The 24,271-nt window shown below is 46.4% G+C and overlaps 1 protein-coding gene across 2 annotated transcripts; it reads right to left on the reverse strand.

Moving 5' to 3' along the window:
* Positions 1 to 4,995: 4,995 nt before the first annotated feature.
* CCDC71 (coiled-coil domain containing 71) lies at positions 4,996 to 22,827 on the reverse strand. 2 transcript variants are annotated; one of them, XM_053378498.1, is made up of 3 exons: positions 22,717 to 22,802; positions 8,870 to 8,950; positions 4,996 to 6,686 (listed from the first exon to the last, which is right to left on the reverse strand). In XM_053378498.1, exon 3 carries the CDS (start codon positions 6,623 to 6,625, stop codon positions 5,441 to 5,443), a length of 1,185 nt encoding a protein of 394 aa, XP_053234473.1. In that variant the 5' UTR covers positions 6,626 to 6,686; positions 8,870 to 8,950; positions 22,717 to 22,802; the 3' UTR covers positions 4,996 to 5,440. The 2 variants fall into 2 exon arrangements, with proteins under 2 accessions (XP_053234473.1, XP_053234472.1); XM_053378497.1 differs by lacking the exon at positions 8,870 to 8,950 and having other exon boundaries at positions 22,717 to 22,827.
* Positions 22,828 to 24,271: the final 1,444 nt, after the last annotated feature.

Raw genomic sequence — 24,271 nt, forward strand, 5'->3', positions numbered from 1 at the left:
CGCATACCAAGGGAAGCAGGAAGGAGGCAGGTTGGCCATGCCCAATCGCCTCCCAACTCCCAAAGACAAGGTTGCGCATTGAGAAGCATGGGGTTCACCCACAAAAACAGGGGAAGATTCTTAAAGCGACAGGAGCCCCTTGGAATCCTCACACAAGACTGCAGGGAGGGAGGCTTCACACATAGAGTGGTACATCAAAAAGCTCCCTTCTTGCAAATGTCAGGGGTGGGGCTGGTCAGCACGGCCCTAATCACACCATGGGCATAGCCAGGATGTATGTTTTTTTGGAGTAGGCCACCCACCTGCCTGGCTCGGTCTAGCAGAATCAGAATGAAATGTCCCAACAGATGTCTTAAATCGCTTTCTTTGGACCCCACGCTCTGAAAAAACCTGTCAAAACCTTTCTACAATTTCTACTTTTAGTTAACTATTTTTATTTATTCACTTGATGTGGGGGGCAGCTGCCCCCTGCTATGCCCATGACTCACATTGGAATGCATGCGCAGTTTGAGTGAGCAGGGCTACAGCCCCCCCAACACACAAAGCAGAACTAGCCTGTCACAAGAGACTAAGAATAGGAGACTGAGCAGCTAAGTGCATGTAATATCTTGTAAGTACTCCTAATCCCGCTTCCTTCTTCCAGGTGTCCGTACCCACTCAGCCGCAGCATTTATTCACATTTATCGCATCCAGAGCCTCCACATGCCCAGCAAGCCAAGAGCGCATGAAGCATGTTCTCAGCTTACAAATGCACTTGCTAACTCCCAACCACAGGGCGCACAGAATAGGTAATCCCTTATAAAATGCAAGCGTCATGAAGCATGGCTCAATCCGAGACCATTCGGATGCATGCTTTCTGGTACTGGAGCTGTGGAAATGCGAGTAGCGTTGGACAGAACCTGGCCAGGGGCCTGTGCAGCCAAGGGCCTCGCCTGCCCCTTCCAATTGCCTCTCTCCCCCAAAAGGCACTCAATACCGTGCAGAAGTGAATCCAGCGATCACCTCTACAAAAGCCTTTCAAGCCCCGAGATGCAAGTATGCGAGGGCTCAGTCAACGACACAAAAAAGCCATCCTGAGAAATCTCAAGCTGATTCAGCTCAGGAAATCGCAGGGCGGAGGAACAGGACAGTGCAGACAGCTGCCCAGGACCCAAAGATGAAAGCTCCGAGTAGTCGTTGCCAGATAGCCACGTCGTAACCTCTCCTATGGGAGGCTGGAGATCAATACATACGTCAACGTGTGACGTCGTCTCATACCTAGCATCCAACGCATAATAGCCTTCTCCGGCAGTTAACTCTCTAAGGTTGCTTTGCCTAAAATTAATCTTCCCCTGTACCCAAAGATTCTTTTGAAACTGGGATGCTGGCTCTGTGACCTAGGGGAAATGGGTGCATGCAAAGAAGCACCCGCAGCTCAGTGGTAGAGAATCTGCTTTCCATGCAGAAGTCCCTTGCTGCAACCCCAGCATCTTCAGTTAAAAAGGAAACGGGGCTTGGGAAAAGACCCTTGACTGAGACTCTGAACAACCAGCACCAGTCCAAAGAGAGAATACTTGGCAGATAGACATATAGGATAGATCTCAGGAAATCAGATCTATTGTGAAGCTTTACCACTTGAGGGTGGCTATTCCAAAGACACCTGGAAACTGAGTAGCGGAGGTTGCTTGCATGAGGTGAGTGCTGGCCCCATTTCCCTATGCCCAAAATTAAGTGATGGTGGAGGTCTACAAGCACTTTTGGCACCAGTCCCATTTTTAAGCATCCACCACAAGACACAGCCTCCCCTCTTAGCATTCTTTTAAGTAGTGAGCTCGTTTTAGTTGAGAAAGCTTGCTACTGAAGCGGCAAGCAACTGGGGGTCATCACAGGTTCTCCCCAACTTCAGCTGATGGACTTTAAGAGGCTGGGGGAAATTTTCCCATGCAAGAGGCCATTCATCTCCTCGCGCTAACTTATTGCAGTGAACTACGTGGGCTTCTCAAGCATCAACCAGGGAGAGGAAATATTACAGGCTAAGTAGATGTGACCATTGTAAAGGCACAAAAAGCTATCTAGATTCCTGCTTAAGTTTTCTTTAGAGTGATATCTTTACCGGGCTAAGTGCCATGATGCTAGTGTCTTTTGGGAACAGAACACTTCGCTGCAGCAGACTGAAAACCTGCTTCCTAGAAGACCTTCTTGACCTCATCCCTTGGGTTTCCCCGAGCCTGAATGGAAGAGCTTTCGTCTTGCGCTATTCATGAACTGCTTATGCGTTACGCTACCCTTCCAGGCTAATTTTAACATTGCAAAACCAAAAGGAGAGGTTGAGCCACAACAAAGAAACTCAAAATTGATGGTTTATCCATATAAGCAATCTGCCTGATGAATTTCCATTTAAAAAATCCTTTTCCTTTTCAGGTGAGAAAGAACTCTCTGGTAGTAAGAGCTGCTTGACAGTGGAACAAAGCACCTTGGAAGGTGCATTGGAGATTTTTAAACAGGGGTTGGGTGGCCATCTGTCAGGGATTCTTTAGTTGTGATTCCTGTGTTGAGGTTTTTTTACAACTCCATGATTCTATACCAGGCTGAGGCCTTGTCTGATGTTGTTGGGTTGTTGTTTTTTGCTTTCTGTTTCTTTTTACAGCTCTCAGCCCAGGACATTTACAGAGGGACTTGGTACACACACATGTACACATCCAGCCAATCTCGCATTTGGTATTTAGGGCAAAGAGGGCTAATCTCCTTTTTACTGCCTGCCAACAGGTTATGGAGCCTCATTTAATTGCTATCTCTGTTCCTCTTATCAACCCAAGATATTTGTTCAGCCAGATGTTGTGGAAACTTCAACTCCCACCAGCCCCAAGCAGCACGGCCAATGGTCAAGAATGTTGGGGGTTGCAGTCCAACAACATCTGGGGTATGTGTGTGTCAGAGTTTCCCCCTCCGTGCTGTAACAACCGTTGCTTCCTTAAGAACACAATCCAGGTACGCAGTGTTTTGCGAGTTGGCCAAGAATTCCCTCAGCAAGCCGTAACTCCTCCAATGAAAACGACAAACCCTCAAGGGCACCTGAGCAGGTGGAAGTCACACAGCTGAAGCCAGGCTATGCTCCTACGCAATCGTGAGCACAACAGGTGCACAAATCAAGATCCACGGCTTCACCAAAAGCTGTTCTGGGAGGAAAACAGTCTCCTAAGCAGATTTGTTTGTGTACTGACGCACCCAACTGCCACCCAATCTCGACTTTGCCAGGCACTTGGTGTGAGTGTGCGCACGCACGCACACGAATGGCAACGTCAAGAAACTTGCCCCTAGCACATTCCCTATAGGAAGAGCAGAACAGAAAGGATTTCCTACAAATCCATTGAGAAGAAGGCTCTTAAAGCATCTACAGCAGCTTCGTGGAAGGGAGAGGGAGGTCCCCGTTTTCCTTTTGCCCTACCAGCAAGATAAATACCTAACTCAGAAGCGATCGCAGAAAGGAAAGCTATCACCCTTTGGAGAGAATGTTTTCTGAAAGCAGCTTAACTGGGGCAGGCCCAAGTGCTGGAGCTGTAGTCGGAAGAGGCTAGATTTTCTCCTTGCCTCAACTGAGAGGAGACGCTCAAATCTAGAGACCCCCGCCCCCAATGGAAAGATGCCAAGCAGCAACTTAGATGAGCTATTGTGCTAAAAGCAAAGATTGTCCCAGCATAGGCGTGAGAAGGCAGATTTCCAGAATGATGGTGCTGGCAGCTCTGCAAAGTCAAGAGCGTCTGCCAATGGCTCATGGAGAAGTTCCCCCACCTTCTACCATAGTGGTTCAACAGGTTTAAAATAAGCTTAGGTTTGCAAATGTGGCACAATGTTGAAGTATACTCTTCTTGAAATACTGGAGGTGCTGGCAAGGATAAGAACCTTTAAAGCATTGGTTCTCAACCTTGGGCCCCCGGATGTTTTTGGCCTACAACTCCCATGATCCCTAGCTCACAGGGCCAGTGGTCAGGGATGATGGGAGTTGTAGGCCAAAAACATCTGGGGACCCAAGGTTGAGAAAGGCTGCTTTAAAGGCTCGCAGGCCAAAAGCCTCTGCTGTGGTTGGACTAGATGACTAGGTCCCTTCCGACTATGCATTGCTAGGATTCTAGGATTCTTTTTGCAACAAGAATCACGCCCAATCACTTCTACATCAAGCCCAAAAACCTCGTCACCTTACTGCAGCAGGATACACCTGGGTACATTCAGACGCCCAATGGCTGTAGGTCAGACATACTAAAATGTCTGGTGGCAGAAACGTTCCAACGATTGCACTGGAAAATATTTATCATAAGCAGCCACAGGTTCTTTAAAAAAAAACAACTAAAGAGAGGGGAGGGTCAATTCCACTATGGTTTGCTAAGTTGCCCTTTGGAGAATAAAACACAGGACACAGGAAATTGGCTGGCAAGCAGAGCCCCCCCCCCATGAACTCTAGATCTTCAGAAGGGGCTTCCACAGAGAGGCGCCCTTCCTGCCCACTATGGCACTAACTTGGCACTAAATTATGAGGCACCCTTTTCTGCTTGCTTGGGGCGTGCCAGGGGCCTTGGCCTGTCCTCCCTTGCTACTTTTTTCCTATGCAAAGTCTCCATATCTGGGGCCAACTCTCCTCCCCCAAAATCCCCCTTCCTCTGCCACTGCCTCATGGTCTGCTGGGATTAAAAAATCTGGTCAAGAGAAGGGACGAGGGCACCGGAGAAAGCAAACGTTTCCTCCTTCCCTTTCTATAAACTCTCCTGGCTGATGTGCAATCTTTATCCCCCAGTCAGATCTATAAGGTGGTGGCGTGGGCGGCAAGCAGGAGCCAGCGGGTTGGTAAAGGGCAGCCAGCCACTCAGATTTACAGCAAAGGGAGGCAACACTGCAGACAGGCAAAAGCCTTCCATTAAACAATCTAGCAACATATTGGAGAGAAAAGCTTTTGAAACCAACTTGGGGGGTAGGGGGGCGATGAAGAAGGGATCACATTCTGACAGCCCTTGGGCAATGCATGTATGTGAGTCCGTAGATATTTATATTTAATAATAAGTATATAAAATATGATCAAATCAAAACCAAGTAGGTTTACAGGTTTGTTTGCTTTTTAAAAAAAAGAAAAGTAAAATATCACAGTACACCAATCATCCCCAGTGCCGCCACATCCCAGATGTGTGCTCTGCCATGTTGAAAAAAGCATGGTAGAAAAGTGTTCTAGAGGAAGGCTAATGCTCTGCGCCTTATATCTATCAGGATGAAGCCTCGGAGGCCTCTCAAAAAGTTTTTTTTTATATAATATATAATCCAACAGTTGCCCAACTCTGCAGAACTCCCCCCAGCTGCTAGTGACAGGCCTGAGGACTGCAAACGTGGATATCCTCATCAACTCCCCCCGCAAGAGGCCTGCAGTCTGCTCGATGGCGCTCGCATTCGTGGCCCTGCGGCTCCAACTTCTCCGAGCCCCTCAAGGGACGCTGCGGGAGTGAGGCAAGGGCTGGATTCTGATGACAGGGGACAGATTCACCCGGAGGATCTTCTGTGCTCTCCTCCGCAACTCGTCATCGGAAGAGCTGTTCACCTTGATCGCCCGGAACTTCAGCAGGTTCAACGTCGTGGACGCCAAATCTGGTTTGCCGGGACTAGTTTTCTTCCTGTGCGGCAACTCCTTCCCCTCCTCCGCTCTTTTCCTCTTCTGCTCGGCCGTCTCCTGGCGGCTGCCGCCACCTCTCCGTTCCATTTTGGCCGCGGGCGGCTCCTTCGTTCTGGACGTCCCAGTACTGGAGCTCTGGGAGTTGCTTCCAGAAAGCCGGCCGTTCAGAACCCCGGAGGCTTTGCAAGCGTTGCTCTCCTGCAGAACGCCACCCTTGGGTCCTTTCACGAGGCTCACCGACAGAGCGCCAGAGTCCGGTCCTTTTTTCGCAGCGTGCCTATACCCTTTGGGGTCCAACTGACCGGGTGGCATTTTCGTAGCTTTGATGGCTGGAGGCTGCCTGGACGCCCCAGCTGCCTTGAGGAGCTTAAGGTCCGAGGGCGAAATCCCAAGGCGCCCTTGTTCACATTTGGACTCCAGGCAGGAGGCTGTGGCTTTCAGAGGGACCAAGGCTTCCAGCACAACAGACAGTCTCATGGCCGGGTAGACGCCAGGGTACATGTGAGCAGGGAAGCCCACAGCAGATGCATTTGATGTGCCTGAGCGTGTCCGTTTCAAAGAGTTCAACAGGAGGTTGGTGGAATTACTGCTCTTCGGCAATGGCTTTTCAGAGTCTTCGGGAGAACTTACAGTAACGCCTGCTAAGGGGCCAGGTACCTTTGCCACGACCACGGTGCTTCGGGCCGGAGCCTTTGCGGATTCCGAAATAGGGGCAGCTGCTTTTGAAGTGTCGGGAATGCTGTCTTTTGCCTGACTGGGCATACGGGCAGTACATGACATGTACCCATAAACGTCTTTGCTTCTGAGGATGGTGGGCTGGTAGCCTTCCTCCCTGAGGCCTTGGAGAAAAGCTACCAGCTGGGTCTCCGTGTCAGACAGGTCCCTGGACATGGGGTTGAAGACTCGCAGAGCTTCTTCCAAGGCCTTCTGTCCTGCGGAGGAGATCCTTGACCACGAATGGACTGCTTTTTCTTCCGCATTGTCCACCTCAACATTCATGGCATTAGGCTAGCGGGAACTTCTTAGGGGTCCAAACCACGTGGAAGCCAATGCAGGTCACCTCAAATGAAAAGGGGGAAAAGGCAGTTAACTTACAACCCGAGAAACAGACAAATACAGGGTATTTTTTTTTCTTGTGTGGAGGCTCTCAATGCCCCAAGATATCTCTGCAGTGAGTTAGCCTTACCTTTCAAGAGCACAAGGCCTAAAATCACAAGGGGTCAACTCTGCCAGAACGCCACTGACCGAATAAGCACATTGTAGCAAAGCTGCAGAGGACACAGAACTGCCTGAATTTAAGAAAAACCTAAACCTAAACCAGAACTGTACACCAGTTAGCAAGTTGCATCTCCCCCCTTCCCTAAAGCGTTGTATCAGCCACAGATGTGATTTTAAGGAGCTACTGTATTTTTCGCTCTATAAGATGCACCAGACTACAAGACTGGTTTCTGGAAGAGGAAGACTGGTTTTTGGAGGAGGAAAACAAGAAAAAAAATATTCTGAATCTCAGAAGCCAGAACAGCAAGAGGGATCGCTGCGCAGTGAAAGCAGCAATCCCTCTTGCTGTTCTGGCTTCTGTGATAGCTGCGCAGCCTGCATTCGCTCCATAAGACGCACACACATTTCCCCTTACTTTTTAGGAGGGAAAAAGTGAGTCTTATAGAGCAAAAAATCCGGTAGTCTAAATTTCAGAATGCTACCACAGCTGCCCAATACTACCCCAAAAGGGCGAGCTCGGAGCAGAGGACTTCCTGTCCCGTCACTGGACTCACATTCTTTTACGTTAACACTTTTTCATGATTCAGCAGGCCATAATCCTAAAGAGATGCTCGCACAGCATCTTTAATAGATCATTGCAAACCTTTCCCCTGCCCCAAGTCTCAAAACATGTCATAAAGCAGTGCCTGCATCTTCCATTTGGGTCTACCGGTGTCCCAAAACAAATGCCTAAGTAATTTCTTATGTTCAAACAAATTAACCCCGCCTTATCATCACCTTAGGCAAAGACTATTTCAAGGAAGTCGCTTACTAAGATTCTATTGACCACCCGCCCATCACAATTAAGGCTTTGTTCTTCCTTTTGATTCTATGGAGGTACAGGGGGACATTTTGATTCCTGTTGCTGATAACAGAGGAAAGAGAGAAAAAAGTTGCTAGGGCAATAGGTTGCCAAGAGGGTAGGGCAGATCAAGGCACAAGCTGACTAGGTAAAAAGGTGCTGGCGTGAGGGTGACTCAAACGAAACACACACTTTTTCATTAATACACATGACACCTTCATCATCTGGCCCATAGTTTGTAACTTATTTTCATCCTTCATCATCTGGCCCGTAAGTAACTTATTTTTTGAGCATGTGCACTCCTGAGCACTTATAGCCTGTCATTTCTTTATTATTTATTTCAGGGGTCTCCAACCTTTCCTTGCCTCGGGCCAGTGTCTCCAGCGACAATTGCGCGGCGGGCCGGAGGGTGGGGGAGCGCGCGCCCATATGCCTGCGCTATTTCCAGCGCACTTTCAGGTCGGAGGAGCACCGGAAATAGCTTGCGCGCAAGCGCACAGGCCTCCTCCTCCAACACGGATGTGCACCACAAATAGCATTTGTGCACATGTTGCGTGCACACAAGCTATTTCCGGTGTTCCTCAGACCCGGAAGTGGGTCCCTGAGCCACGCAACGCCGGTAAGAGCAGGCAGCGGCAGGTGGCGGTCACGAGGGCAGGATAAACGAGGGCCTTAGCTGACCCCTGGGGCCGTAGGTTGATGACCCCTGATTTATTTCAAAAAATGTATACATCCCTTGTTTGTTAACAAACAAAAAACCCTCAATGCGGTTTTACAAAAAGATAAAACAGTAAAATCCAGAAAATCACGCTTCCCCTGTGCAGGCCACACCATCCTGCGATTATGTTTCAATCAGATAAAGAAACAGGCTTGCGCGTCAAGAGTAGCTCTGCCAATCTCACGATGAGTCAAATTTCTCATCATAACGCCTGCAGGAAACGCTTGGGGAGATACTCGCGCTCAGGAACAGCTGGGATGCCGCTCAAAACACTTATCTATTTGATTGCATTCTTAATAAGTCTACTGAAGTTTAGGGCCCAGCAGCAACCAGGCCATATTACATATCATGTCCTAGTCATGGTGCAAATACAGGAGAATAATTTCACCGACGATGCATCTCCCCGCAAATCCAAACAGTCTTAAGAAGAGGCTAGCCAGCCAACGGAGTTCAGGAACATTGTCACCTGGAACACAGGTTTAAGTTTCAAGGATGTGGAAACACCTGTTGCGCACCTTAGAATCATGGACACTCCAGCATGACAAGTCTGAAAAGTGAAGAGAACACTATGAGCATGGATGAGGCCTCCACCCATAATACATACTGATGGTCAAAGACTCTGTGCCCAATCCTAACCAAGCCAGGGCCACTTCCTTCCTTCGGTTCTTAAGTGATGCATTTGACTCTAATCAATTTACTGGTTTGGTCCTATATAGGTAGCAACCAGCTTCCGAATACATCTTCCAATGCTACCATGCACTAGTTCAGACACACAACCTACAAAGCCCATTTAAGATCATACACTAGAGATGGGAAGGCCTTGTGGGAAGAGAAAAATTCAGGGTGGGAAAGATGACTTTCTTTTTGTTTTGTTTTTCTGAAAAATGTCCAGCTATGAGAGGTGGAGAAACTTGTTTCAATCCAGGCAAACTTTCAGTGTTTTGTAAGTCCATTATAAATATGGTGACAAATGTGAAGAAGCAGAAACTGATATGGAAATGAATGCTTTATGTCTGCTTGACACTGTGGAGCAGTGTTTCCCAACCTTGGGCCTCCAGCTGTTTTTGAACTACAATTCCCATCATCCCTGAACACTGGTCTTGCTAGCGAGGGATGATGGGAGTTGTAGTCGAAAAATAGCTGGAGGCCCAAGGTTGGGAAACACTGCTGTGGAGGACTGGAGGGTCATATTCAATATTAGTCCTCCTTAAGAGTAGATGATCCACTGAAGTTGATGAACATTGCTAACTTAGGTTCATCAATTTCAATGGGTCTACTCTACATTGAATGTATAATCATTTTCTTTCTTTCTTTCTTTCTTTCTTTCTTTCTTTCTTTCTTTCTTTCTTTACTATACTGATGTTTTCTCCTGTTTGGCTGGGTTTGTTGCCAGTTCTTCATACACTGGCAAAATGACAGAGTTGCTGGATTCCTTAAGTGTGAACTGAATTGTACCGTTAACAACCATTTTTGTGTTTGTGGCTTCTTTTTTTTAACATGGCTGCCACACAGCTGTGCCTTGTGAAAATCCGGCCTTGGTGAATAAATTGCTTCTTATCTGATGTGCAGAAAATCCAAAGAGAGGTTTTGCTTAACTGAGCTTCCATTATTATTATTATTAATAATAATAATAATAATAATAATAATAATAATAATAATAATAATTTATGATTTGTACCCCGCCCATCTGGCTGGGTTTCCCCGCCATTCAGCAGTTAGGATTGGATTTCCACAAAGCACAGCCACGGAACAACGAGAAAAGCCCTCGGATCCGAGGCAATTAATTGGTGCACAATATGCTCAAGATATGAGTCAAACAAAAGTGGGAACTAGCCCTTACTCTTTGAACTGTGACTCTTGGACCAGGATAAAACAGATTCAAATATGCTGGGTTCATCCCCCAGTACCTGGTTGGTTATTTGCTGTTTATATAACCTTCTGGCAATGTTGCTGCTTGGGAGTCCTTGCAGTTTCAAGGGCATTTGAACCACAAAGATAAATACTGCACACTTTCAGCAATGTGAGCTGCCACAACAACTGGAGCAATCACTTGAAAAATGGGAAATTCAAAGGTTGTGAAGATGGGAGTGCAAGGCAACCCTGACTGCGCCTTTGAAAGAAACTCCACTCCAAGCCTAGAGGCCAAACCTAAGAAGACATCTGTATAATGGACATTTGCATGCCCACTGCAGTGAAGGAGCACTGCTACCAACCTCTGAATCGAGGAAGCTAGCTTATACTTACATTTGCAGGGGGGAGGGGGTACAGTATATTATTTTTGCTGTTTTTCGTATTTTGCTGTTAGATCCGATTATGAATTGTAAAGGGATTGTTTAATTTGATCGAATATTTCTTAATGGGATGCTTTCGTTAACTTACTGCTCAAATTTTCTTATATTTTGTAACTTGTGAATTATGTAATTTTCATCCCGCGAGCCTCCTTGACAATATTGATCGTGGAAAGGCAGCATGCAAATAGATGATACTAGACCAAACCACTGATCCTTCTGATTGTTGTTGTTAGTTTCTATTGATTTAATGGTTTACTTATTGTCTGTATAAGATATTCTGGTTTTGAATGTTTTATGTTTTATTATGTTTTTATATATGCTGTAAGCCACCCAGAGTGGCTGGGGAACCCAGCCAGATGGGCAGGATATGAATAGTAAAAATTAGTAGTAGTAGTATAGTGGTACCTCAGGTTAAGAACTTAATTCGTTCCGGAGGTCCGTTCTTAACATGAAACTGTTCTTAATCTGAGGTACCACTTTAGCTAATGGGGCCTCCCGCTGCCGCACAATTTCTGTTCTCATCCTGAAGCAAAGTTCTTAACCCGAGGTACTATTTCTGGGTTAGCGGAGTCTGTAACCTGAAGCGTCTGTAACCCAGGGTACCACTGTAGTAGTAGTAGTAGTAGTAGTATCATCTATACTGACTGGCAGTAGCTGGTTTCAGAAAGGCCATTTACAGCCTTGCCTGGAGATGCAGGGGACTGAATTAGGGGCCTTCAGAATGCAAAAACACACTGCTAAGCTATGGCCCCTCAGTTTAGCCAGTGGCAGAAGCTAGCAAGGCAAAATCCATCTGCTGTAGTAATGCTCCTCTACCCCACAGACCCTTCTTAAGGCTGTGTAGGCACCGTACATTTACAGCACACAACTGCCCCCATCCTGAGATTTGTCGTTTCCCCCTTGCAACGCTACTGCTCCCAGCACCCTTGAATGATTAGTTCCCAGGATGATTTGGGGGAAGTCATGTGTTTCAAATGTATGGTGCTTACACAGCCTAAGTCAGGGGTCGGCAACCTAAGGCCCACAGGCCACAAGCGGCTCACAGGGGTCGTTTAACCGGCCCCCAAGCCGAGCTGCCCGCTCGGCAAGTCTTTGCGCGCTGCGCTAAACTGCTGCACCGCAGGGACTCACTTCCGCTGCGCCAGAAATTGTGTCTGCGCAGACACTGGAAATCGCAGGTGCGCGGGTGCGATCCGGCCCACAGAGGGATCTCCGCTGGAGTGAACCGGCCCAGGCAAGGTAAACCTTGCTGACCCCTGGCCTAAGTCCCTGCAGAAGCCCTATTCACACACACCTGGCCCTAGACTAGCTAATATCTTTAGCTGTCCTCACATACACAAACCTCTCTCGAGTGACAAGCCATGTATCCCTCTGAGGCAAGGATGCCATGGCCACTATTTCAATACCTATAATTCTATTTCTTTTAAGCGCTATCTAATCTCCTGCAAAGGCCTCTGAATTATCCACGAGTGTCTCGCAGCTACAGAACTTCCCGCCTCAAATATCTGTCCATGACTGAGTTTAAGCATCTTCTGCAATGCCTGGGAGAATTTACCTGGCGTGAGGTAGCCTTTTTTTAAAAAAGCTCAATCTTATAATTTATAGTGCCCCATTCTTTCAAAGGAGCAGTCCAGGTTGGCTCAGAATACAAGGAAGGCGGCAGGGGACATAAGCCATTTAGAACTGGCACAGAAAGAACCATAAGAAAATCTCATTTGTAAGAATCAGAAGAGAATCGCATTCTACTTCTAAACAGAAATATTTCCACACGCCTTCTGAAAGATTATAAAAAAAGGCTCTGGAGGGAATTTGACAGCTGCAAGGCCACCACCGAGAAAGCCCTGTTTCTTCAAGAGCACCTGTATGATCACCATAGGTAGAGAGGGGACGCTTGATCTCAGAGTCATGGTTTCGAGCCCCAGGTTGGGCAAAAGATTCCTGCACTGCAGGGGGTTGGACTAGATGATCCCCATGGTCCAGTCCTCTATGATTCTCCCTTCAAGGAGCTCAATGGGGAGCTTACTTCATGTGACAGATTAGTCTGAGAGATGGTGGCTGCATTTGAAAAAGCACTTTATCCTATTTTCCGGGTGCTTCCTTGCCTGATTAATTTCTGCATTAGATGTAATCTTTCACACAACGCAAAAGCCATTTGTGGAATCCAGCGGAAGTTAAGCATTCAATTCTGTGTTGTTTCCGGGGGGGGACGGGACCATTTGCAACACAATTAACTCGGAAATCACAGTTTGCACTGTAACTCCACGTGACAAAATCTGAGGCCGTATCCTGGCATACAGTTATTTTCTGCCGTATAAAATTTCATGTAACAACGCTCCAAAAGCCATAGTTCCATAACACGACAGGTACTAGGGTGTGAAAGTAACGTTAGAGATCAGGACAGAGGCGCTAGAGCATTATAGCCAGGAAAACTATCACAATAAGCCCCATGTTTGAACTTAGAAAAATAGTTTCACATTCTACTGAAGCTACAGCATCCCTGATGGGGGGCCATCCAGCCTCTGCTTAAAACCTCTAATAAAGGAGAACACACCATTTCCCAAAGAAATCTGCTTCCTTGCCAAACAGTCTGTACCATCATCTAGCTTTTACTATGTGATGGCCCTGATTTGAAGATGGCTATACCATACTGCCTCTTCTCCATGTTAGCTATACCCAACTCCTTTGCAACCTTTTCTTCTAGGGCTTTGGTCTCCAGCCCCCGTGTTACAAACTCAGGTATATAAGCCAATCGCCAAATGGAACCTTAAATCTAGGTTACGGTTGCCGCAACAGAATGTCTAGGAGCCATTTTTCTTTTAGTGAGATCTATTATTATTCATTTCTATGCTGCTTTGTATCTTAAAGAGTGTTAGGGAAATTCCTAGGATTCCTTCCTTGGAGTAGACAGCCAAAAGCTTCTAAGGAAAGAGGAGTCAGCTACACAAGGTAGGCTCAACAGAGATTTATTCATCATTAAGACAGTGTCAAATGGTCAGCCACAATGCTATTGCCACAAGCATGGTCTGGCCTCGGTGCATGCCCATCGGCTTTTCTTATATACTCCTCTTCTATCAGGTAAATACATATGCAATCCTCGTGCCCGTGTCATTTATGCAATACTATTGGCTAAAGCAATGCATGAACAGATTGTGGACACTCTGCCTGGCCTTCCAATTGGACACACCATATTTGGAGTTGTCTTCTCCTCAGAAATTCCTACTGCCTTATTAAGGTGTCATCCTCAATCATTCCTTTTCAGCAGGTTTTGGCTTGCACATTCTGTTACCCATCCCTCCCAAACTTGTCCTTGGCAATTCTCCTTGTTTGTGCGAACTCCTTGTCACTATATTCCAATAAATTTTCTTCCTCTTATCTGGCCATCTATTAATCTCCTATTAAAGAACATAATTGCTAAGGGCAAGGTTCTTGCTGTTTACGGACACTGCTTTTGAAAGGCAGTTCTGACTCTAAGCATAGACGACAATTTTGATTTTAACTACTTCTATATATGTATTCATAACACTATACATCATATATAGAAGATATACCATATATCATAACATATATTCAAAGTGTTGGTGCTGACCTTTAAAACCCTAAATGGCCTCAGCCAAGTATACTTGAATGAGTGTTTCCATGCCCATCGTTCAGCCCAGACACTGAGGTCCAGCTCCGAGGGCCTTCTAGCAGTTCCCTCCTTGTGAGAAGTTACAGGGAACCAGGCAGAGGGCCTTCTCGGTGGTGGCGCCCTCCCTGTGGAACGCCCTCCCACCAGATGTCAAATAAACAAGTATCTGACTTTTAGAAGACTTCACAAGACAGCCCTGCTTAGGGAAGTTTTTAATGTTTGAAGCTTTATTCTGTTTTTAATGTTCTGTTGAAAGTCGCCCAGAGTGGCTAGGGAAACCCAGCCACATGGGCGGGGTAGAAATAATAAATTTTTATTGTTATTTAATGTTTGATGTTTTACCGTTTTTAATATTCTGTTGGGAGCTGCCCAGAGTGGCTGGGGAGGCCCAGCCAGATGGGCGGGGTATAAGTAGTAGTAGTAGTAGTAGTAGTAGTAACAACAACAACAACAACAACAACAACAACAACAACAACAACAACAACACATATGTCTAACAAGAGAAAATCTCAAAGCAGTTTGCAACACACTAAGCAGGCACGTCCAACTCCCAAGAGACTGCGATCTACTCCCAGTATAAAAGAACTGGCAGTGATGTACCCAGTGTCAGTGGAGGGAGGAGAAGCGTGTATGGGGAGGGTGGATTGCCCAGACTTGTTGAGCTTTTTGGGGGGCAGGATTCCACAGAGTTTTTGAGCTTTCTTTAAAATTAACTTTTTGTACACTTTATTTAAGCCCGCAATAGATAAGGATCCAGCGATCTACCAGGATCAGCCAGGAATTTACCGGTAGATCACGGTCTACTGGTTAGACATGCCTGCACTAAAGGATAAAAAAATAATAACCCAGAATAAAACAAATTCAAGCTTCAAGGAAAATATTCCAGACCCTTCTCTAAGTGACATTTTGCTTTTCCTATATTAATGCACACACCATTGATCAGCTGATTGGCAGTGCCGGCCAAACTTCCCTTTGGCTGAGCCAAGTCTTTATCTGCCCCATACCGGACTTCATATGTTACGTCAGATGCAGGGCAGGTGAGCATGACTTGGCCAAAATTAGATTCAGGTGCCAGAGGCTGCCCATCCTTGCACGATGCCAAACTGCAGCCGTTTTCAAACTTCCTAGCTTCAGGGAACTTTTCTTACGGAGAGCTGCCCGCAAATGAATTCCTGCATGACTGCCACGGAATCTCTGGGTGTTACAAAGGAGTCTGGAAAGCGTTCAGCTTCTGGGTACACACTTGCTTCAGACATGATGCTTGCCAAACTAGTTGGGCCTCACCGTTGCTCCACATTAATTGAGTGTTCACCCCAGAGTACACCCAACACTAGCCTGCGGCTAAACTTTTTATGTGGATGGCTTGGTCCAAAAATCAGGCTTTTGTTAGTCAATATAGGTCCTCTGAATAATATTTTGAGAACCAATATTATACTGGATCTTCCAGGCTGGCTAGAATCCAGGTGTCAGCTGGAACATGGCATTTTATAAGAGGGCATATGGACTGCCTGATTTAACCAGTCCATGGTTTTTAAACAGGTATGTTGAAAATCTAGCTCATACTCCTATCTGTAAAACAGCAACCACTTAACATTTACAGTGGTACCTCAGGTTACATACGCTTTAGGTTACAGACTCCGCTAACCCAGAAATAGTACCTCGGGTTAAGAACTTTGCTTCAGGATGAGAACAGAAATCGTGCTCCGGCGGTGCGGCAGCAGCAGGAGGCCCCATTAGCTAAAGTGGTGCTTCAGGTTAAGAACAGTTTCAGGTTAAGAACGGACCTCCGGAACCAATTAAGTACGTAACCAGAGGTACCACTGTATATGTAACTAGCACACAATGTCAGTGTTAGAAACTCAGCTAGGCACCAAATGGCTCCTTAAACCATTGTTGTAGTTGCCAAAATGGAATGTTCAGTTGCCATTTTTGGCTCTAATGATGGACTGACTGTGATTGATTATCAGTTAACCATCTGGCTGGTTCAAACGACAACCTTGAGCTAATTTCAGAAATAGACTGGAAAGAGAAGTTGTTGAGTTGCAACTTATTACCAAACTTAAAACCATGGAGAGACCTGGTCTGAATAGAGACATTGGATTCTTATCTCATTATACATGATAAAGCTATTTTTAGGCATCTCACCCCTTGCTTTTTTCCTGTAGAAGAAGAAGAAGAAGAGTTTGGATTTGATATCCCGCCTTTCACTCCCTTTTTTAAGGAGTCTCAAAGCGGCTAACATTCTCCTTTCCCTTCCTCCCCCACAACAAACACTCTGTGAGGTGAGTGGGGCTGAGAGACTTCAGAGAAGTGTGACTGGCCCAAGGTCACCCAGCAGCTGCATGTGGAGGAGCGGGGACGCGAACCCGGTTCCCCAGATTACAAGACTACCGCTCTTAACCACTACACCACACTGGCTCTCACTGTTAGACCAATTGCAGTCATTAACAGTCGTCAACAGGTTTACCACACCTATCAGCCAATCACCCCTTCCCACCACCCTTCTGAGTTATACCCCTCCCCACCCTCTCACTATATATAAGGTGACTTCTGTTCCAGTGTATCTGAAGAAGTGTGCATGCACACGAAAGCTCATACCAATAACAAACTTAGTTGGTCTCTAAGGTGCTACTGGAAGGAATTTTTTTAAACCTTGAGCTAGATTAGTGAGAACTTAAAGAAGAAAAGTCACTTAATCCAGGGAATAGTCTACATATATTGGCCTATTCCTACCCCTTTTTCTTTTCCCCATATGAAGTGACCCGGACCCTGCGCTCATCACGTGAGACCTTTCTTTGTGTGTCTAGAGGGTGACAACATGAGAACAGGCCTTTTCTGTGGTGGCTCCCCATTTGTAGAATGCTCTCCCCGGGGCGGTTCACCTGGCGCCTTCATTAGATATCTTTAGGTGCCAGGCAAACAGTTTCCTCTATAACCAAGCCTTTGGTCTTTAACTATAAGTGGCCTTTTAGAAGTGGGTGGGATGTTTTTAATGTATGTCTCTTTCCTCTTGGTTTTAGTCTACCTCTGTGGGGTGTATTGTCTATTTGTTTGGTTGTAATTTGCTTTCGGTTGCCTTGGGCAAGCTAAAGTGAATCAAGAATTGAATAAATAAACAAATAAGAAGAGCGCTGCTGGATCAGGCCAGCAACCCTTCTAGCAATCCCATTCTCACACTGGCCAACCCAATGTCTATGGAAAGCCTGCAAGCAGGACCTCAGCACAACATCACTCTCCCCAGTAACTGGTATTCGGAGGCATACTGCCTCCAACAGTGGAGGTACAACAGGGAACTATATTTCAGCAATGCTTTGCCAAGGTCCCCCATATTCATTTTTGCAAGCTGGTAAAATACGGGCTAGATGGTACTGTGTTAGGTGGATCTGTGGCTAGTTGATGGACTGTAGAGTTGCCATACGTCCGGGAAAACCTGGACATGTCCTCTTTTGGAGGGCCAACATGCCCATCTGGGTGGATTTTTACATTTTAAAGGACATGTCCGGGTTTGTTTTTTTAAAATTTTGGGGGGAGTTGGGGTTGGGTACGAGCATGTTCGGGAGAGCGCTGTGCCCTGGAAGTGCTGCAGCAGAGCAAGGCCATTGCAGCAAAGATCAGGTAGGAGCAGGGGTCCTGATTCTGCTCGGGCCTCTTTTTTGCTCTTCAAGATATGGCAATCCTAACGGACTGTCCCAAAAGACCACTAATCAACATCTCACCACCCTGAAAAGGAGTGTCATGGTAGAGAGACGCATGGTTCTGTCCCAGGCTCAGTCACATTTAACATCTTTATAAATAATTTGGATGAAGCAAATTTGCAGGTGACAACAAACTGGGCTGGATAGCTAATATCTTACAAGGTGGAAACCAAATCTAAGATGATCTTGACAGAATGGAGAACTGGGCCAAAGATAGCAAAATTTATTTCAACGGCACTGAATATAAAAGCTTGGCAGTCAGGCAGGAAGATACACCACAAATAGGGAACCTCCAGCCCTCTAGGTGTTGCTAGACTCCCATCATCCCAGACTTGGCCATGCTGGAAGGGAGTTGTGAGTCCCAACTTCTGGAGGGCTCCTCCTAATATACACTCAATCTGTAGGGAAGACACCTGGCTTGACTTCAGTACATGTGAAAAGGACGTAGGGGTTTAATGAGACCAAAAGCTAAACATGAATCAGCAGTGCAACGTGTGACAAACAATACCAATGAAATTCTAAGTTGAATTGAAGTCTATGAGGAAAGGCTGAAGGCGTTTGTCATGATTGCCTGGAGAAGAGATGATTAAGAGGTGCTACAACTGCTATAATAAAGGACAAAAATGGTAAGGACCTAACAGAAGCAGAAGACATCAAGAAGATGTGGCAAGAATACACAGAGGAATTATACCAGAAAGATATGGGTGTCTCGCACACCCCAGGTAGTGTGATTGCTGACCTTGAGCCAGACATCCTGGAGAGTGAAGTTAAATGGGCCTTAGAAAGCACTGCAAATAACAAGGCCAGTGGAAGTGATGGTATTCCAGCTGAACTGTTTAAAATTTTAAAAGATGATGCTGTTAAGGTGCTACACTCAATATGCCAGCAAATTTGGAAAACTCAGCAGTGGCCAGAAGATTGGAGAAGATCAGTCTACATCCCAGCCCCAAAGAAGGGCAGTGCCAAAGAATGCTCCAACTACCGCACAATTGCACTCATTTCACACGCTAGCAAGGTTATGCTTAAAATTCTACAAGGAAGGCTCAAGCAGTATGTGGACCGAGAACTCCCAGAAGTGCAAGCTGGATTTCGAAGAGGCAGAGGAACCAGAGACCAAATTGCAAACATGCGCTGGATTATGGAGAAAGCTAGAGAGTTCCAGAAAGACATCTACTTCTGCTTCATTGACTATGCAAAAGCCTTTGACTGTGTCGACCACAGCAAACAATGGCAAGTTCTTAAAGAAATGGGAGTGCCTGATCAACTCATCTGTCTCCTAAGAAATCTCTATGTGGGACAAGAAGCTACAGTTAGAACTGGATATGGAACAACTGATTGGTTCAAAATTGGGAAAGGAGTAAGACAAGGCTGTATATTGTCTCCCTGCTTATTTAACTTATATGCAGAATTCATCATGCGAAAGGCTAGGCTGGATGAATCCGAAGCCAGAATTAAGATAGCCGGAAGAAATATCAATAACCTCAGATATGCAGATGACACAAGCTTGATGGCAGAAAGTGAGGAGGAATTAAAGAACCTTTTATTGAGGGTGAAAGAGGAGAGCGCAAAATATGGTCTGAAGCTCAACATCAAAAAAACGAAGATCATGGCCACTGGTCCCATCACCTCCTGGCAAATAGAAGGGGACGAAATGGAGGCAGTAAGAGATTTTACTTTCTTGGGCTCCATGATCACTGCAGATGGTGACAGCAGTCACAAAATTAAAAGACGCCTGCTCCTTGGGAGAAAGGTGATGGCAAACCTAGACAACATCTTAAAAAGCAGAGACATCACCTTGCCAACAAAGGTCCGTATAGTTAAAGCTATGGTTTTCCCAGTAGTGATGTATGGAAGTGAGAGCTGGACCATAAAGAAGGCTGATCACCGAAGAATTGATGCTTTTGAATTATGGTGCTGGAGGAGACTCTTGAGAGTCCCATGGACTGCAAGAAGATCAAACGTATCCATTCTTAAGGAAATCAGCCCTGAGTGCTCACTGGAAGGACAGATCGTGAAGCTGAGGCTCCAATACTTTGGCCACCTCATGAGAAGAGAAGACTCCCTGGAAAAGGCCCTGATGTTGGGAAAGATGGAGGGCAGAAGGAGAAGGGCACGACAGAGGATGAGATGGTTGGATGGTGTTCTTGAAGCTACCAGCATGAGTTTGATCAAACTGCGGGAGGCAGTGGAGGACAGAAGTGCCTGGCGTGCTCTGGTCCATGGGGTCACGAAGAGTCGGACACGACTAAACGACTAAACAACAACAACAATTGCTATCCTCAAATATTTAAAGGGCTGCTGTGCAGATGATGGACCAAATTTATTTTCTGTTGTTCCAGAAGGCAGGATCCAATCCAAATGGTTTAAATTACGAGAGAAACAATTTCCTGATGACGTGAAATGTTATCGACTCCCTTAGAAAGTTGACTCTTTGTTAGAACCAAGCAGAGGCTGGATGGCCAGCTTTCATGGATACTGTAAATTCCCTACACCAACAGGGGATTGGACTAAATGACATTTGAGGTGCTCTTGCAACTCTATGATACAATCCTGTCACATGATCTAGATCACTAGTCACTATAAAGGAAAGAGTGGATGACATGGGCCTACTGTTTTAGAAGCAAACACATTAGGCACTATGTCTAGTTTCAGCCAATGTCATACACAAAATCCATGCATTTCCCCCCTAAACACAGTACTAGTTAAATAACAGCAGAGCCAGACTGATCCAGTGGAGAGTGGTTGGCCTGGACATCAATTTGCATCACAAATCTTCAATGAATTGACAAGGCGACTTTGGACAAGTCGCTACTGGCCTCAGGTCTTTTATTTATAAAATGGAAATTGCTTCATATGGTTGCTTCAAAAATAGCGTGTGGGGCATGAAGCCCTTTATACAAAAGGGGTACAGAAATCAATAGTCTCATTCCCAAAGTAATAGCATTCAGACTCATAGGCTGAGAAACCAATTAAACCACAGAACCCAACCCAAAATGAACCACAAGACATCACTCCCTCTGGAGCGCCCAATGCATTTTTCAAAGTTAAAATGCTGCAACTTATCGTCCAAAGGAATGCTAGAAGCAAGCGACGCCAGCAGCAACTGGAGTCTTAAGGCTACGATCTTAATCACACTTCTGAGGAGCATTATTAGTAAGCAGAGGAGGATTTACTTTAAAGTGAACCTGCACAGGATTGCAATGTTAAGAAAAATGAGCAGGTGTCAATGGCCACAAACCAGAAATGGAAACTTGCAACATGGAAAGGTTTATGATCCTCATATAAATGGAATAGAAACCATGCATCAGAAATCTTAAGAAAATTGGCTGGCCTTAAAAGAAGGAACAGCCCAGAATTTACATTAAGATGACAAGTTGGGGACAGGTGACCAGGCAGAGAAAAGTCTGTTTGGTTGGGCCATTCCTGGCTTTAATGAGTAACCATTACTCATTAATGGCCTTTGAACTTATTATAGTACCTGTAATAAATGTAATGCTTACTTCTGGTATTATTTTTCCAGCTTTTGTTTTAGAACACAAGCTAGGGACTACAACTACACCGAGTTGTTAATTTTGTCAGCCTCTTCAAGAACTTTGAAGGCTAAAAATTGTTTTTCGATATACAAAATAAGTATCCACAAAGAAACATATCCTCTTAGCTCCCTTCAACTTTGCCAGATATCCTCCTTAGCTGGGAAGAGGACACGCACATAACCCTAAACAAATGTTTCCAATCATCTTGAGTCGGGGATCTTAAACATCTCACGGTAGTGACCGAGAGCTGCAAAAAAGTTTGTAACTGTTGGTTTGTGAGTGCACACTGAGCGTCCTTTTTCTGTAGCTGTTACAGCACTAGTTGCCCCTCATTTAAAAAGCCACAAACGCCACCTGCAGAAGAGCGCAACAAAGTCTCCAGGAACTGGGACATAAACCTGCGCTCCTAACTGATCCCAAACGAGCATCTGGCTACCTGTTGAGATGCTTATCATGAATGTGCATATTTGGTGCAAATTGTGCGGGGAAACGACTGATATACCAGCATGACCGAGGCCACTCCAAGGGAAGCCAGCAAAGGGTAGCAGATATTTAAAGAGCTGGCTGCCTCCGCTCCTGCAGCAAATATTCCTCACCCCACCCCACCTTTGCAACAAACGGAACCTCGGGCAACAACGCAGGTTTGAAACGCGGCGCGGGGAGTAAAGCTGGATTTACAACCTCTCCTAAGGCGAAGACGGGTCCCCTAAGCCCGGCCCTACTCGGTGGCAGCAGAGTTTGGGAGGGGCAAGGCGGGATCCATCCCTGCAGCTGTTGCAGCGGCAGGATCGGGGCCGGCAGGCACTGGAGCCACAACATCGGGGGTCTCCCAGGGGGATCTTTGGGGGGGGGGAGAGAAGCAGCCCCGGAATAAAAGGCGGGCGGGGCTCGGTGGGGTGGGATAAGGCCCTGGGGGGGTGCAAGGGACAGGCTGCTGCAGCGAAGGATACCAGCAAAGCCAGTGGCGGAGGGCCAGTCCTGCGACTCCCCCTCGGAGGAAGGAGGGAGCAAAGGGCGGGGCATCCCATGGCTGGACGGAGAAGGGCGACGCGGGGGGGGGGTCGGGGGAGAGAACGGGCTGGGAGCCGGGCAGGGAGCCACCCGAGCCCCGAGTTCGAATCCCGACTGCAGCGCCGCTGCCCGGCGGCGCCGGCCCCGCAACCTACCGGCCGCCGCGGGACCCAGCAAAAGCCGCTGCGCCGTTCCAGCCCCTGCAACATGGCCGCCCGCGGAGCGCCGGAAATAAGAGGCCACTTCCGCTTCCGGCCCCCGCCGAGGACGGCCCCGCCCACCCTCCACATTTATCACCTGGGCAACGCCCCCCCTCCGCCGCTGGCGGCCACGCCCACGGTCGAGACTTTTTTCCGGCCACGCCCACGCGGCGCGTCCCTGGCTCCGCCCACTCCCGAGGCCACGCCCACCCAAAGACCCCCGCCTACCCTGCTGAAGCCGCGTCCACAGATAATCACTCCTTTCCCCTCCATCCATCTGTTACTGGCTAACCATTTGGCTTCCATCTCATTGAGGCACCACAGTGGCCTCTTCCTTCCAGTTAATTTCAAAATGTTCATAGTCTTCTCCACCTTCCCCCTCCTATGTCCAAGCACTTTTGAGGCCCCCTTCTCCAAATCCGCAATATTCCTGGCATGCTTCTTCCATGAACTCCAGTAAATTATTTCTCTCAGCAGCACTCCATCTGCTTTCTTTGCCCTTCTCTCAGATTCCCCATGTCCTCCAAATAATAATAATAATAATAATAATAATAATAATAATAATAATAATAATAATATATAATTTTTACCTCACCCATCTGGCCAACCAAGGCCAGCAGGTCTTCCCACAATAACACTCTCCCCTAAATTCCTCTTAAAGATTCGTTTCCTGAAAGCTCGAGTTTTGTGGTGATCGCTTTGAAATGTAAGGCAGGCCCCTGATTTTGACTTCTCAATCAGTCCACCACCTTTCACGTTCAAACAAGATGTCCCGTTTAGTGTGCTATCACAGCACTTCGGTAACCAAAAATCAAAGCCCCTGAACCGAGTTAAGACTTTTAACAGACAGTGTTTCCACATGGGGATCTTATATCACAAAGCAGGTCGTTCAGATCTGATCTTTCCATGTAAGTGCTTGGCCAATCAGTTTCCACACATTTTTGTTTTTTTCAGATGGCTATTTATTGCTTTTTAGTCACGCGCCAACCATACCAATGGGCAAAGCTTGACAGAGTGTATACGAGTTGTGTTTTTCAGTTTCGCCAATCACTCCTTCCCTGTCTCGGCTATCATTTTCCATTCTGGGCATATGTACAGGTATTTCTGTATCTCTGTGTACACAAACCTTTGTTTTTCTAAAAAAATAAATTTGCAGCAAACATTACCAGCCTTATCCAGCCAGTTGATCTTTCACAAGAGGCGAAATGGAAGTTTGTGCTTTTTTGTGGGGGAAGCAATATCCATTCCAATATGTGTGGTTTTTGGTTGTTGTTTTTTTATGTGATACTGAAGTCTTGTGCAAGAGTGCAAATGTGATAAAGTGTATTTAAAACAGACATTTTTATTTATTTTAAAAAATCAATTTTAGGCACTGCTGCAATTGTGGTTGCCCAGGTAGTCCTCCAGTTTTACTGTGCAGATATCTTAAATAATATCTCCTGTGAACTGGGCATGTGTCAATCAGTAGAAGTGGGTTTCTTTCCTTTGGTGCTGGAAGCCAGTGAAAACA

The sequence above is a fragment of the Podarcis raffonei genome, chromosome 2 (genome assembly GCF_027172205.1).
Source record: "Podarcis raffonei isolate rPodRaf1 chromosome 2, rPodRaf1.pri, whole genome shotgun sequence".
Taxonomy (NCBI): Eukaryota; Metazoa; Chordata; class Lepidosauria; order Squamata; family Lacertidae; genus Podarcis; species Podarcis raffonei.